Below are 14,934 nucleotides of genomic sequence, written 5' to 3'. Positions count from 1 at the left end.
ATATCCACAGAGCTCCAGTCTTTACAAGTCTGCTTTTTAAAATTATGACAACTTTTAACTGTGTTCCTTGTGACTTCTGAATGCCCACGCTGGCTTTCTTTGTGTGATGTCTTGTAGAGTGACAGAGACACTGATACAACATCAGAAAGCAGTTATCCTCATGGCAGAATCAAGAAGAGCCCCAGCTCTCTAACCAATCTTAGCGGCTCTTCTGGCATGGCGTCCTTGTCTTCTGTATGTAAACCAAAGCTTGTTTTAATAGCACTCTGCTTTTGCCAAACCTTTGTGTCGCTCCCCTTCCTTTGTATCTATTTCTCTCTAGACTTCATTGCTATAGTATCAGTGTATGTAAAGTTGTCTAATGCTCCATTTTTTTGACCTTAGGCAGCATATGAATGTAACAAACTGAACTATTTTTATTTTATTTTCAAAGGATTGATGCCATTACAAATGCCTTTCATTACAAGAGATAGATTTATATTATTGTAGTGAATAGGACCCCCAGACATGGATCAGGACCCCATTGTGCTAGGCGCTGTACAAATACAGGCCAAAAAGGCAGTCCCTGCCCCAAGAAGCTTACAATCTAAGTAGAAGAATAGAGGCAACAGATGGATACTGACAGACTGGGGAGTACAAGGAAACAGTGAGACAGTAGTAGTCAGCATGATGGGCAGGGGCCTAAACCATTGCCAAGTTTTCTTTGCAGGCATCATGACAAAGGAGAGTTTTGGGCAATTTGAAGGGGGACAGTGAGAATAAAAAGCCACCCACTTGTGTATCTGTCGTACTCTTCTTCCAATCCACCTAGGGTGAAACTTTCAAAAATGACTTAGGTGCCTAGATCACTTAGGCATTCTTGAAAATTTTACCCCAATCTCTTTTGGGCATTTATAGAGTACCCGTCACCAGAGTATTGAGGCCCCATTTTCTGAGGGAAAGAAAATATAGAGGCATGAAAATAATAACTGAAGACTCTGATTGGAATATGCTGTATATGGTGTGCTCTTTACTTTGTTTCTAGTATATTATGCAATAAATAATACTTTGCGCTTCTACATAGCACCTTTCACTTGAGTTTTTGGAGGCTTACAGTCATCTTATAATAAAAGCTAGTGAATATTTCTCATTGGATGGATTAAAATCTCTTTCAGGGAAAACCATGTTTCAAAAGTACATCTAAGTGGAGTACAGTTGGTTTCTCTACTGTCTCTGAATTGAGTGCAGATGAATTTCTTAAATATTTCCCATTCTAATAACATATATGTCTGACCAGAAGCATAGACTAAAAGAATGTTTTTTCCCTTTTCATGTGTACAGGTGAGCGGAAGTGTAATGAGCATCTACAGTGGAGACTTTGGCAATGTGGATGTGAAAGGCCACATTCAGTTTGCCATTGATTATGTAGAACAGCTGAAGGAGCTCCAGATTTTTGTTTCCCAGTGTAAAGACTTGGCAATTGCAGATGTTAAGAAACAACATTCAGACCCGTAAGTGTAATCAGGGTTGCACAGTTTTTCCTAACAAATTATTATTCCATGCACAAGAAGTGTAGACAGAGCCTTTCAATCACAATTATCTTGGTCTTCAAAAAGAAAACAAAAAAAGAGAAAATGCACAAGTGAGGTGTGTGCCACCTTGATTCCTTGCACTGAATTAAACATAAATGGCTGACTGGCTTTACAGATAGCAGGTCCTAGAGATTTTAAGGCTCATTTATAGAGCACACAAAAGTATAACTGTTACGCAGGCCAGAAATCACACAGATTGTACATGTGTGTACATTTACTTCCATACCAAAGAATAATATAGAAAGCCCAATTTATTAGGAACTTCAAATTCTATTTTTTGATGATCAAATTAATAATCTGCATGGTAAATTCCCCGTTTTGTGTGTCCAGATTTAGATTGGCACATCCAAATATGAGATTTGGATATCCCAGCAAAAAGTCTAGATATTCTGCCCTGGCAAGGGCAGGGGACAAGATGATCCAACAGGTGTCTTCTATCTTTAATTTCTGTGATTCTAAAGAGGGCTTTTACTTTTTAATCAATAATGTAGAAACCATTAATGTTCATTCTTAAGGTGATTACTTATCGAAAACTCAGACCTACTGAAATGGTAAGTACTGAATGACTTAGAAATCACTAACTGAAGAGCGTACATTACACTAACTGCATTGCTAACCAAGTTTATCTTCTGTAAAACGTGTATTTCACTTTTGGGTTTTTGTATTGGGCAGGGGGGAAACTACCGTGTCTTGCAGTATTACACAATGTCTTGTTGACCTTATCAGTCTGTTTGTTTAAATTTTTAGGTATGTAAAGACTTACCTGCTTCCAGAGAAATACAAGCTGGGGAAAAGGAAGACCTCAGTGAAAAAGAAAACATTGAATCCAGTCTATAATGAAATATTGCGGGTACGTATTTAATATTTACTAGGTGAACACACAAATGATGCAAATGTACATCTTGAAATACCAGGAATTGAGATTTTTCCAGGCCCCATATTCATGTAGCCCCGAAATAGAATCCTCCATTTTTATTCTGTGTTGAGTATTTTAAGTGGCGTTGTGGAATGTTTTTCCAGTTTGATACCTTAGATTCAGGATTTTAGTGTTCAGAGAAGAGGAGAGACAGTAATATAATTAACACTTTATGTCCATAGATTGCAAAACACTTTCCAAAGCAAGGCTATTGTTTCCATTTCACAGATAAGGGAAACTGAAGCACAGAGCAAGTCAATGGCAAAAATTTCTTGAGGCCCCAGCCTAACTATAGATACTACTCCATACTATGCCCTTTCTTATTGCCCAGTATTGTAGTATGCAGCTGCCCCCTTGTGTTCAAGCATGGCACTACCAGCACTCGTTCCCTCAGTTTCCTTTCCCAAGATGGATCTCCTTGGCTCTCCACACACAGGTCCATGCTGGAGATGTAGCTTGGCCCTCTGTCCAAATCACAAACACATGTAACCCCAAAAGTCCAATTGAAAGTCCCAGTAAACCAAAAAGGTTTTCCTGTCCTTTATGGATTCTTTTCAGCAGGCTCTCTAGGCCCTATTCTCAGCCCTTTTCTGGGCTACCTTTGAGTCTTCCCTCATAAGAACGGCCATATTGGGTCAGACCAAGGGTCCATCCAGCCCAGCATCCTGTCTACCGACCATGGCCAATGCCAGATGCCCCCGAGGAAGTGAATCTAACAGGCAATGATCAAGTGATCTCTCTCCTGCCATCCATCTCCACCCTCTGACAAACAGAGGCTAGTTCATATAGAGTACTGGCCTCCAGGCTGGTTCCCTTGGAGTATCTGGCCTCCTGCAGACTCTGGCTCAACGTCTACCACAGCAGCTTGTTTGCTCCCTGTGGTTCCAACCCAGTCTGAGCTCTCTCAGTCCTTCTGTAAGGCCCAGTTGTCCATTAAGCTATCACTTGACCCCAATAAGCTAGAAAGCAGCTAACTTATTATGGCACAGGTGGGACCAGACACTCTGTGACACCCAGTGTATCCTTTCCTTTCACTTATACATGTATATTTCCTCAACTAGCACTGGACAGAGTGACTTGGTTTCTGAAAACAGGTATGGAGGGAAATATGGTCTAGTGGTCTGAGCACAGGGTTGGAGATCAGGCACTCCTGAGTTCTGTTCTAAACTTGCCATTGACTTGTGTAACCTCAGCAAGTAGCTTAACTTCTGTGCTTAACTTCTCCATCTGCAAAATGGAGATAATTTTTCGTTAGCTCACAGGAGTGTGGTGAAGATTAAATAACTGTATGTACAGATATTGGAAGATAGCTGGCCAAGTATTATTCAGTATGTTTGGATATACTGAATTGTATGTACTGATTTTTCTGCATTTCTTACTAACGAATGTGAGATGAATATGAATTTAAACTCTTTGAACTAGAGTCTCAAATATGTACAGTAGCCATAATTTTCTACGTCTCTGGTAGACCTAAATGGGTTGTTGAATGGATTTCCAGTATGATTGGCCTTCTTCTAATCTCAGTCACTCCTGGATTCTTGAGTGTTGATGAAATAGTCCCTTGCATAGGTGCTGCTGAACCCGCTGGCTTTAAGTGGTTTCCATTATATACAGGGTTTGCAGTTTGGTTCAATGGCTCTCAGCACCCCCACTGTCAGGGGAGGCTCTAGCGATTTCACCGCCCCAAGCACGGCGGCACGCCACGAGGGGCGCTCTGCCGGTCGCCAGTCCCGCAGCTCCGGTGGACCTCCCGCAGGCGTGCCTGCGGATGCTCCACGGGACCAGTGGACCCTCCGCAGGCACGCCTGCCGGAGGTCCACCGGAGCCGCCTGCCGCCCTCCCAGCGACCGGCAGAGTGTTCTCTGCAGCATGCTGCCCCAAGCACACACTTGGCATGCTGGGGTCTGGAGCCGCCCCTGCCCACTGTACAATTTGTTCCAGTGTCTCTGCTGCCTTGTTTAAATTGTAATTCTTTTGCTTCATTCTTCTTGCAGTATAAAATTGACAAGGAACTGGTAAAGACCCAGAGACTGAATCTCTCTGTCTGGCACAATGACACCTTTGGGCGCAATAGTTTCCTAGGTGAGGTGGAACTTGATTTGGGAACATGGGACTGGAATGACAAACTGAATAAGCAGATGAACTGGTTCCCGCTTAAGCCTAGGGTAAGTTCTTAGGTGTTTATTGTATTGTATGTATGAATGAGACGTGATCTCTATCCAGTCACGGGTTTCTGCCCATCTTTATATTCTGAGGTCCCCCATTTTCTCATTTTTTTTTCCTGCTTGAGCATTTTTGTTGTGGCTACAGTTATAGAAATGCTTCTTGCAGGCAGGCAGGACGTACAATTTTGAGACTTTTCCTTGTGCCAATGAATGGCTGGCCAGTAGGGATGCTTTCAGAGAGAAGCAGCTTGTACCCCCAGGAGTCTCGACCAGCCTGAGGAGTGGGAATCCCATGTTGAACTTCCTGGCTTTGTGGCCACATAATATTACTGGAGGCCGTCCCTGCCAGGAGGTAGGGGATCTTGGGGGACAACTACTGCACTGGTGGGGTGCAAAATAAACTTTATTAAGAAAATGCAAAAACAGGGAAAATTCAATAGTGAGGGGTATATGGGGTTTGTTAAGGTAGACAGTTGGGGAGGGGTTTCTTTTAGCAAATAGTATAGGGGGTTTCAATAGTGGGGTACAATACAGTGGGGTACAATACAGTTGGTAACCAATTAACACTGAAGTATAAATGTAACAGGTAGCTAACAATTTCTATGTAAAGGGTGTGTCACAGCAGCATATAACTAACAGTTATGGATAAAATATGTTAAATAGCAAACAATTTTAGATAAAAATGTGTCACAGTGGTGTAAATGTAGAATGTGAGGTGTATCAGGGAGAAAAAGGGTAACCAACGGGGTTTTATGCTAGATTGGGATGGGGGAAGAGAAGCACGTGGTGGAGCAGAGAGCAAAGGCAGAGGCGCTGCGGGGGGAGATTTAAACTCAGAGAGAGACATAGAGCAGAGAGACTGCAACAAGTCAGGGAGACACAGAGAACAAACAGGCTGTAAGTGACTGGGGAAGCCCCGGGGGGGGGGGGGCGAGGGGGGCTGACAGTGGGAAGACAGACTTAATCACAATTATACAGAACACAGCAAAATCTTATCTATGATCTAACTTAACCAAGACTACACAAATTAGCAAGCAACAGAACACAATGCAACAACTTCTTAAACTTAACTTACAGAGCACAATACAAACAATTCTCTAAACTTAACTTAACCACAGCTATGCAAAATGAAATTACAACTTATCTAGACTAAAGGTTAAACCTAACCTAATGGGTGCACCTTATGCTAGGGGTAGTTTCAGAGGGCAGAGTGGTGTGTGCCCAGGATACAGCCCCAAAGGGGGTGATGGTGACTGCAGCAGTGGGACGACTGCAAGCCTGCAGCCCAGGAAGGCACAGCTCAGCAGTGGCACAGGCTTATTTCTTAGCAGCAAAGGCGCTGCAGAGCAAGAAACAGATCAGTTACAGAACACAGACCACGGAGTTAACTTGGGTCTGTGTGCTGGGGAAACAAGGCCAGCATCTAGGACAGGGGGAGTTTGCAAGAGGGAGTTCTTACCAATCCCCAGGACAGCTGCAAGCACAGAGACAGGAACAGCAGCAGCATCAGAGGATGCAGAGAGGACTAGATTCGCGTACAATAATCAGGAGATTTCCAGGCAAAATTCGTTGTTCGTGGGAGGGGAGTTTAAAAATGGGGGTACGCTCAAAAACAAATGAGAGCGGGGAGAGGGCCCCCCCAAAGACCCTTAGCTGATCAGACCAGGCGGCAATGCAGGAACCTCTCCGAGGTCTGATCAGAAAATGTCTGGTTATAAAGGCAAACTCAGGCAGCTTTCCATCAGTAACTTTGATTGGTTCCCCTTGTTAGAGGGGAGGAGAGGAGACTTCAGGTGAGCACAGACATGCCTGGGCAAGTTTCTGAGCCACAGGTATGACTCATATGCTCAGCTATTTGGCCTTTTCAGGTCTTGCATTCTGGGCAGCGCCCCCTACACCGAGCCCAGGTTAACAAGGTGATAACAGGACGAACCCTTTGAACAGGGCAGTGGTCCCACTTAGCACGCAGCACAAGTGGCCATCCCTTTGAGAAGGGCAATGGCTCTTGGTGAACGACTTAAGGGGCCCTCCCTTTGAGAAGGGCAGTGGCCCTGGTAAACAACTTAACAGCCAGGGAGGGGCGGCCACAGGAGGAGAACAAAAACAAAATGGAGTAAGGGGACAGCTGTAAGAAACAAAATGGAATAGGGGGAAAGCTGTAACAGACAGAGGCATAGACCATAAATTGCATCCCCTTGCAGATAGAGTAATTTGTATATACAGGATACATATTAAAATGATGCTACGCTTGATCCAAGGACATGTCTTCCAGAGAACACTGTACTGGTTTAGCTAAAGGCTGTGTGGGCACTCTCAACTTGGTTTGCAACTGGCTTAAGTCAATTCTAGCTAAATTTTAAATAAACCACTACTTCTAAATCAAATTGTGTCCACACAGCCTTTTTGCATTGGTTTAACTAAACTGGTTTAAAATTTTCTGCAAGTAGGTAGGTAAGGCCTTAGCCAAAAGCCAAAGAGGTGGCAAGTGGTCTTCTAATTAAAGTAGTTCTACAGGATAGTAACAAGCATCCTATCAGCTTAGAGCCTACCTATTTTTGAAAGTTGCTTTGGTATTTTAGTCTGCATGTTACTTTTTACAGAGCTCAAAAGTGTGCTAGGTGCTTCCCAATGTACATAAGAAAAGGCTACTGCTCCAAAGAGCATATGTTCTAAATGTAGACATGACACAATGAAGGATGGGAGGGCAGCAAAACTATGGATAAATCTCTTTTGAGAATGATCTACAATCATAGGGCTTTATCAGTACCTTAGCAAAAGAGGCACCTATCTGTATCTCAAGGTGCACTCCAGGGGTTAAACTCCTCCCATAAACTCTCTTGTTTGCCTGCAAACTGAGGAAGATCTAAAGGTAAGAATGCAAGAAATTCTTCAGTTGGCAATAGAGAAATTCTGCTTCACATTATAATTCACTAAAACCTATCACTCATGCAAAAGTTTTCTACAGAGCAATTTGTACATGTAATCTATAATGGCTACCCATGTGTGTGAAGTGGAATTTCTAATAAGTATCAAAGCAGAATTTCCTGCTTTCTGGCATTGCCTTGTTACAAGTGAAACACACAAGGAGTGCTATAAAAGGGGGTATTGCATTACACCAGGATGTGACCAGAGTTATTTGTTTTAATTTTCAGACTACAGCAGCAGCTCTTGAACTAGAGAACAGAGGAGAGATTAAACTAGCCCTTCAGTATGTCCCACAGCCTGTCGGGGGTATGTGCTCATTCTTTTTGTTTTTGTTTTGTTTTTTTTTTAGTTTCAATAGCCTCTTGGGAATATATTTCCCAAAGTTCAACTACCTTTTTCCTAAAGAGTAGACATTTTTCTATAGAATCAAGCTTAACTGACCATGAACTCACTTCAGGACCATGACTTATTCAGTGCTTTTTATTAAGGAAGCAAAGACACTCTTGTTATATATGTAGAAAGATTCCAAGATTGTCGCTCCAAAGTCTAGAATGTGTCTGAATCAGAATTAAGTGATGGAAACCGCTACAAGCACAGTTGAGAGCTCTTTTTGTTTTACAATATCATCAGGCTCAGTCATCATTGGGATTCAGTCAGTTACCATTCAGTTTAAGTTCTCAGATATTTTCAGCTTTTTTTATACACACGATGTTAGGAATTACACCTGGGTGACAGCATAGGCTTTTAGCGACTAGTTGGATTACATATCTAATAGAGCAGGAGAAATGAGATCCTGCTTCGCCACTAGTGACTGAGTGGTCATTAATAGTCAGGCAAACAGCCGTATGCTAAGCAAACAGTAGCCGTGCACTGAGTTCAAGAGGCAGTGGATGTGGGAAAGAACGATAATTGCTTAGTACCTAGTTTATAATAGTGATAATGATCTGAGTCAGTTGTTAACTGACAATAATTGACTGGGGTGGGCTGGCAGCGAAGCAAAGGACTTTTAATTTAACAAGTCGGCCAATAAGAAACAAATTCACTCCTTCCTGTCAGCAGCTTGGGTAGCTGAGTTGGGCACGATGGAGGCAATTAGGAAGTAATAAGAAGAGTAGAGGAATCCTCTCAAGATCAGATCAGTGACCATTTAGATGCTTTGGCAATGTGCACTTAAATCTTATTTTTGGGTGCTCATTGAGTATTAGTTCACACCAGCTGCTGGCAGGTAAGTTGTAAAGCTGGCCCCAGCTGTGCCAGTGTGTATGCAAAATAAGCAAATTGTGCACCTATTTCCCAGTGTCTGCCTACAAAAGAGAGGGAAAGTATTAGAAGATAGGCGTTACCTCACCCACCATTTAAATTTCGCCATTTCCGAGGAGGAATGTGGCACAGTACAACAGCAAGTGAGGATTTGGGACAGGAAGTCTAGAATAACCTCATCCAACTGAAACTACAGGGGAATGCACCTGCCCTTCTTCTGTCTACTTTCTTCGGGGTTTGTTTGGCGTACATACTGTACAAATGCAATGATGGAGGCATGCCTTTGTTTGGTATGATGGCTGTGAATTTATTTCCTCCCAAATTTGTACAGTCACCTTCTCTGACTTCTTCCCTCCTTTTGCCGCTCACATTTAATTTCTAAAGGGAGTGAATATTGGTTTCCTATTTGTCTCTTCCAAAGGTAACAAGACCCCGTCCACTGGAGAGGTCCACATCTGGGTGAAGGAATGCAATGACCTCCCTCTCCTGAGAGGCAACAAGATCAACTCTTTTGTTAAATGGTAACCGCAATAGTGGGATGAATAAAATTATGCTAATTAATCCTCACTTAATTTGTGCATGTGAGCATGAGAGACTTCCCAGATGCTGCCTTGCAAGATGCCCTGTGGGGCTGATGCATTTCACTCACCCATCGGACACAATGTATATGGCGAGTTCCAACCTTGCACTTTATGCCCCGACTTCCTGGTTGACTGACTGGCTAGTCAAAACCGACAGCCATTCCCATCAACCACCAGTGCTAACCTCTAATGCAACTAGCTTTATTTATTGTGCATTTTAAACAAACCAGGTTGGAGTGGGTGGATGGATGTCCTACTTGGTGGGAAGCCATGCAGTAGGTGATTAAGGAGGGAAAACCACCCTGTCTCCTCTCCCTTCCTCCCTCCCTACCTCCTGGCAGGGGATTATAAAGCCATAGGGAGGGCATTAGAGACCAAGTGGCTGAGGAATCAGGGCACTCACTGGCTGGAAACCAATAACTGAGTTCTCCTAAGTCTCCTCCCTGCCCCATCCATCTATCTCTTCCATCTTCTGAGGTGTGGAGGTGATTAGTTCCACCAGCCCTGACCTCAGGCTCTCTGAAGAGGGTGGGCACGTTTCCTCTTCCCCCAGTTTCAGAGCCCATAGTATATTAATGAGAATGTCAACCTGCAGATGTATTATTCATATAAAAAAGAATGTTAATGTAGCCCTCAGTTTTTTTAATATAGTCTGCCAATGTTTTCTCTTTCCAAAGTACCATTCTTCCAGATACTAGTAGGAAGAGTCGCCAGAAAACAAGAGCAGTGGCGAAAACTACAAACCCAGTGTTCAACCACACCATGGTTTACGATGGCTTTAGAGCTGATGATTTGAAAGAAGCATGTGTAGAACTTACAGTCTGGGACCACAACAAACTAGCCAATCACTTTCTGGGAGGTCTCAGGATAGGAATGGGAACAGGTACTGGTCATTTATTAAATTAATCCTTAACTTGCAAAATACAACCTGGATTTCCATTTACTTGTCTTGCCTCTCCATTTTTCCCTCTGTGTACAAAATATCACTGAGTTAACTTGCAGGCATTAGGCTTCATTTAGAAAGTCACCTTTCATGCAGCGAGGATCCCAAAATGCAATACACAGTTACAGAGCAGGAGTAGAGTCCTGTTAAGGGGTACAGGCAAGTTAGAGACGATCTCAGATTAGATTAGAAATCTTATGTCTCTCTTTCCATAAATGTACATAGCACTTTACAAAGCACAGAATACACAGTCTCTGCACCAAAAAACTTGCTATCAATTTATGAACTGATTGAGACACACAACCCTGATGTGAAGATGGCAGTGCTCGGAGGAGGGATTCATGGAAGAAGGGGGTTTAAAGGGAATTGAGGAAGAGAAGGGGTGCATATGGGAGAAATGTGAAGTGTATTTCGGCAGAAGGGGCAAGGTAAGAGTGAAGTTTGGTGGATAGAAGATGATGGAGATTTGGTAAAAATGGAGGTGGGGAAAGAAGGAAATAAAAATGCAGATATATGTTGAGGCAAGATTGGGGGCGTGCCTGGAAGATGAGGTTTGTAGAGGTTGAATATGAGGCAGTATAAAAAACAGGAAGTCAGAGAAGGGACTCAGAGAAGTGACATGACCAGAGCAGCAAAAGGAGGAGGAGGAATTTAGCATACAATAAATGAAAAGCAGAAAACCCCAATTTCTGAGGTGTTTCTTTCACTCTTTTCTTGTGTGCACTCCTTGGCCATTAGCATGAGAGATTTCCTCCCCCATCCCGTGGAAGCCCAGTTAAGTGAACATCTTAGCAAGGTTATTACTAAATCTTTCTAAGTTTGCAAAAATACATTTATTTTCCCTGAGGTGTACCCCATTTGGTAAATCTATCTCTGAACATTAATACTGTGGCTGGATAATCTTGACATTATTAGTTACACATGCTAAGATAGGAATAATTAAATCAAACATTGCAGAATCATGAAGTAAATTCCCATCATCTACATCCATATATAACATGCACCATGGGCTAGGTACATTCTGGCATGGTTTACTCTCCTCTGAATTAGCTTAGTATTTGGTAAATAGTGTTCTTATGGCAACTGAAGTGTGATGTTCAGAGTATAAATTTTTTTTAAAAAGGACAACTGGAGCACACATGAAACTCCAGTCTAAAATAAGATCTGTGGCAACACTAAACTTGAGTAAATACTTAATTGCCTATGTCATGCCTACTAAAGTTAACTGAAAGTTAATGTCCGCAAGTCTTAGTGTCTAGCTGCCCCACAATTTTAAGAACACCAAGGCAGTAAGCTCAACATGAATGTGTGATAAATAAGTAGAGTTGTACATGCTTCAAGTGTTGAAAATAGACCCTTTCATTAGAACTGTGTGAAATTTTGCTAAAATTAATATGTTCCCAAATACTCAAGGTTTTGTTTCAAGGAGAAATTTGGCCTTCTTTCTTGACAGTAAAAATTGTATGTGTTGAAAATAAACTACATTTTAAAATTAAAATATGAATATTCCCCAAGTGAACTTGATTCCCCCCCGCCCCCGATCTTCTTTGTCACTTTCATAGTGAAACCATCTCACCACAAAATGACAATTCATCCTGTGCAGAGGAAATGCCTTCTTTCCCCAAACTGAAGACAACAAGTAAAAAGTGTTTAAAGTCTCTTTAGCAAACTCATGGAAAAGTGATTTTTCCCAGAGAAGAGAACTTTTTAGCACAGGTCATTAGGATAATAACAGTCAAAAGCAAATTTAAAAATAAATATAAATTGGGGTCACAAATTTCAAACTTGGTTCCTGAAATTAAGCAGCTAAACTTACATTTTGGTATCTGAATCAGTGACCTGATGATAATTTTTTTTTTCTTCCCAAGAGGTACTGATCAATCACAGCTTCTGTCAATGGGAAAATCAGGCCACTGATTTAGATGCTGAACTTTAGGCACCAAAGTTTGAAAATCTTGACTTACTTTCTTATTTACTAGGGATCCTGACAAGATGAGCTAATAAATAGCAAACAAGAAAAACCAAACACATGAGAATACTGAGATATTATCTAGTTCCTATGTAGGCACAACTCCCGTTAATTGGGTTTGATGGGAGTTGTACATGTATAGAAAATGCAGAATCACACCATGAAAATTGTCAGCTAACTCTGTAGGGTAGGTCAAAAGCTTTCAGAAGAGGGGGGGAATTGCTGATTTTTGTTCATGTGTGGAGATTTGCCCTAGAGTCTACTCTTAACTGTGGTGGCAATTTTCAAAAAGTGCTTAAAGTTTCCTTTTAAATAATGTCTTATGTTTTTCTAAGGCAAAAGCTATGGTACTGCAGTGGACTGGATGGACTCCACTTTAGAGGAAATCACCCTATGGGAGAGAATGTTGAGCTCGCCAAACACATGGGTAGAAGATACACTGCCACTCCGGATGCTAATGGTAGCAAAGCTGACAAAATAAGATGACTTTCTAATTGCTAGTGTCCAAAATGTTTACTTGTTGGATCTTGGGAGGGGAAGGAAATAATAAAATGGGGAACTTGGAGGAATTCTATAAAAGTGTGTGTACTACAGTAGATCTGTAGACAGCCTCTGTTCTGTTATTTTATTTTGTGCTGCTAAATGTTACTACGTAATGCAAATTAAACTTTTCTGCTTTCAGATTATTTTTTTAAACTAAAGGCCTTTTACTTCTTGCTCACTGAAAATGAATTAAATAAAGAATATACTATTGAAATTCAGTGGTCCAATTACAAGGGGTGTGTTGTGTGTGTGGTCACCTAGAATAGTGCAAAATGTTGGTGATTTGCTAAATAATGCACCCAAAAACAAAACCCAAAAAAGCAACAACTTTGTCTATTTCCCAGGGTCTTTTGTGTGGCATTTAAAATAAGCTGACAATAGGTTGCTATAGTCACATTCACTGTGTGTTTACAGCTTAATTTTAATGGTATGTTCAAGTCTCTGGTGGTTACACCCTTTGGTAGAGTTCATGACGGGGAATTCCATCTCTAGTTTTAAGCTCTCAGAGCTTGGGAGGGCTTTATCTATTGATATAAGCATTCTATGAAGAGTGGTGATATTGAGCTCAATCCTATAGGGTGCTGAATTTCCACATGTTCAGGATCAGGGCCATAAAGAGGATTTGACTGTATACATAGTACATATACTAGTGGTTTTGTTATCATATCTCTAAATTATGGATTCTGTATGGAAGCAATGAAGTTGAATTTACTGTATTTAAATGTTACTCTGAAGGATCTCTTCACCCATTAAGTTGCTCATTTTATTATTGATGAATAAATTGGATATTTATTTTACGCGTATACACTATCTGTACCCAAGTGTGTTGTTGGATTGCTCTTTTGGGTGTGTCAAGACTTTTGTATGCACTTTGGTGCCACCACTACAACACAGCAGGAATTGGGTAGTTCTTTAAAGAACCTACACGATATGAAATAGCAAGCAAATTTCAATCCTATAGCATTGTATTTAACTAAAAGTTTGAATGTAAAAAACATATAAATGTATTATTTTAACTAAAAGCAGCCTATTAAAGCTACAGTTGTGTTCAGAGAAGTAACTGTTCAATTAAAATACACATCTGATCAATTATACTAGATTTGCATTTCATATATCTGTGAAATTTTCATATTGCATTATTGAAAGTCACAGTACTCAAAATAAATGCATATGATACACTTGTGTATTTATTTATTGCAACTACTATAGGTCTAGAATCTGGTAATGCATCCTAAACTTTATTAAATTACGAATATGAATCAAGGGAGGGGGAAATTTTGAGAATTTCAAAAGTCACTAAAAGAGTTAAGTGCCCAATTCCCTTTTATTTTCAATAGAAATTGAGTGCCTAACTGCATTAGGCATTTTGGGTGGAATTTTTCAGAAGCACCCATGTAGGGTCATGGTTGCACTGCTTCCAACCAACTTTGAAATCTGGATATTTCTGAAGCTTAGAGGTACAATAATTGCCTGTTGTATCTTTTTATATATTAAAAAAACTTTCTGAACTGAGGAGTGTATGTGCATAATTAATCTTTTTGGAGGGGAGGGATAGCTCAGTGGTTTGAGCATTGGCCTGCTAAACTGAGGGTTGTGAGTTCAATCCTTGAGGGGGCCACTTAGGAATCTGGGGCAAAAATTGGTCCTGCTAGTGAAGGCAGGGGGCTGGACTCGATGACTTTTAAAGGTCCCTTCCAGTTCTAGGAGATTGGTATATCTCCAGTTATTACCTATTACCTATTCACACTACATTGTGATTTGTTTGACATGAGGAAGTGCATATTTTTATAAAGGACATTACCTGCACATTTGGTTGCACATGCAAAAGTGGATTATTGTGTGCACTATCTGCAACATTCCACTGGCTAACTTACAAATATATAAGTGCATATTTTATGTGTGCAACTGAGGGCTTGTCTACATGGTGCGTTAGTACACACCAGCATGTTGTGCATGAGCTGTCTGTGTAATCCCTGATGTGCAGTGATCCTAGAATATCAGGGTTGGAAGGGACCTCAGGAGTTCATCTAGTCCAACCCCTAGCTCAAAGCAGGACAAATC

General features: G+C 41.2%; 1 protein-coding gene across 1 annotated transcript in view; it reads left to right on the top strand.

Annotated features, from left to right (window-relative positions):
- The window catches only part of SYTL2 (synaptotagmin like 2), an 82,470-nt gene extending 68,505 nt beyond the window's left edge, over window positions 1-13,965 (top strand). Inside the window, exons 13-20 of the mRNA XM_039514775.1 lie at window positions 118-234; window positions 1,321-1,490; window positions 2,319-2,421; window positions 4,482-4,652; window positions 7,805-7,883; window positions 9,259-9,358; window positions 10,096-10,301; window positions 12,666-13,965. Coding sequence (XP_039370709.1) covers window positions 118-234; window positions 1,321-1,490; window positions 2,319-2,421; window positions 4,482-4,652; window positions 7,805-7,883; window positions 9,259-9,358; window positions 10,096-10,301; window positions 12,666-12,811 — 1,092 coding nt within the window. The 3' untranslated portion in view covers window positions 12,812-13,965. The remainder of the gene's footprint in view (window positions 1-117; window positions 235-1,320; window positions 1,491-2,318; window positions 2,422-4,481; window positions 4,653-7,804; window positions 7,884-9,258; window positions 9,359-10,095; window positions 10,302-12,665) is intronic.
- Window positions 13,966-14,934: the final 969 nt, after the last annotated feature.

The sequence above is a fragment of the Mauremys reevesii genome, linkage group 1 (genome assembly GCF_016161935.1).
Source record: "Mauremys reevesii isolate NIE-2019 linkage group 1, ASM1616193v1, whole genome shotgun sequence".
Lineage (NCBI taxonomy): Eukaryota > Metazoa > Chordata > Testudines > Geoemydidae > Mauremys > Mauremys reevesii.
The sequence above is the reverse complement of the archived record's forward strand: the minus strand, read 5'-3'. Positions and strand labels throughout refer to the sequence as shown.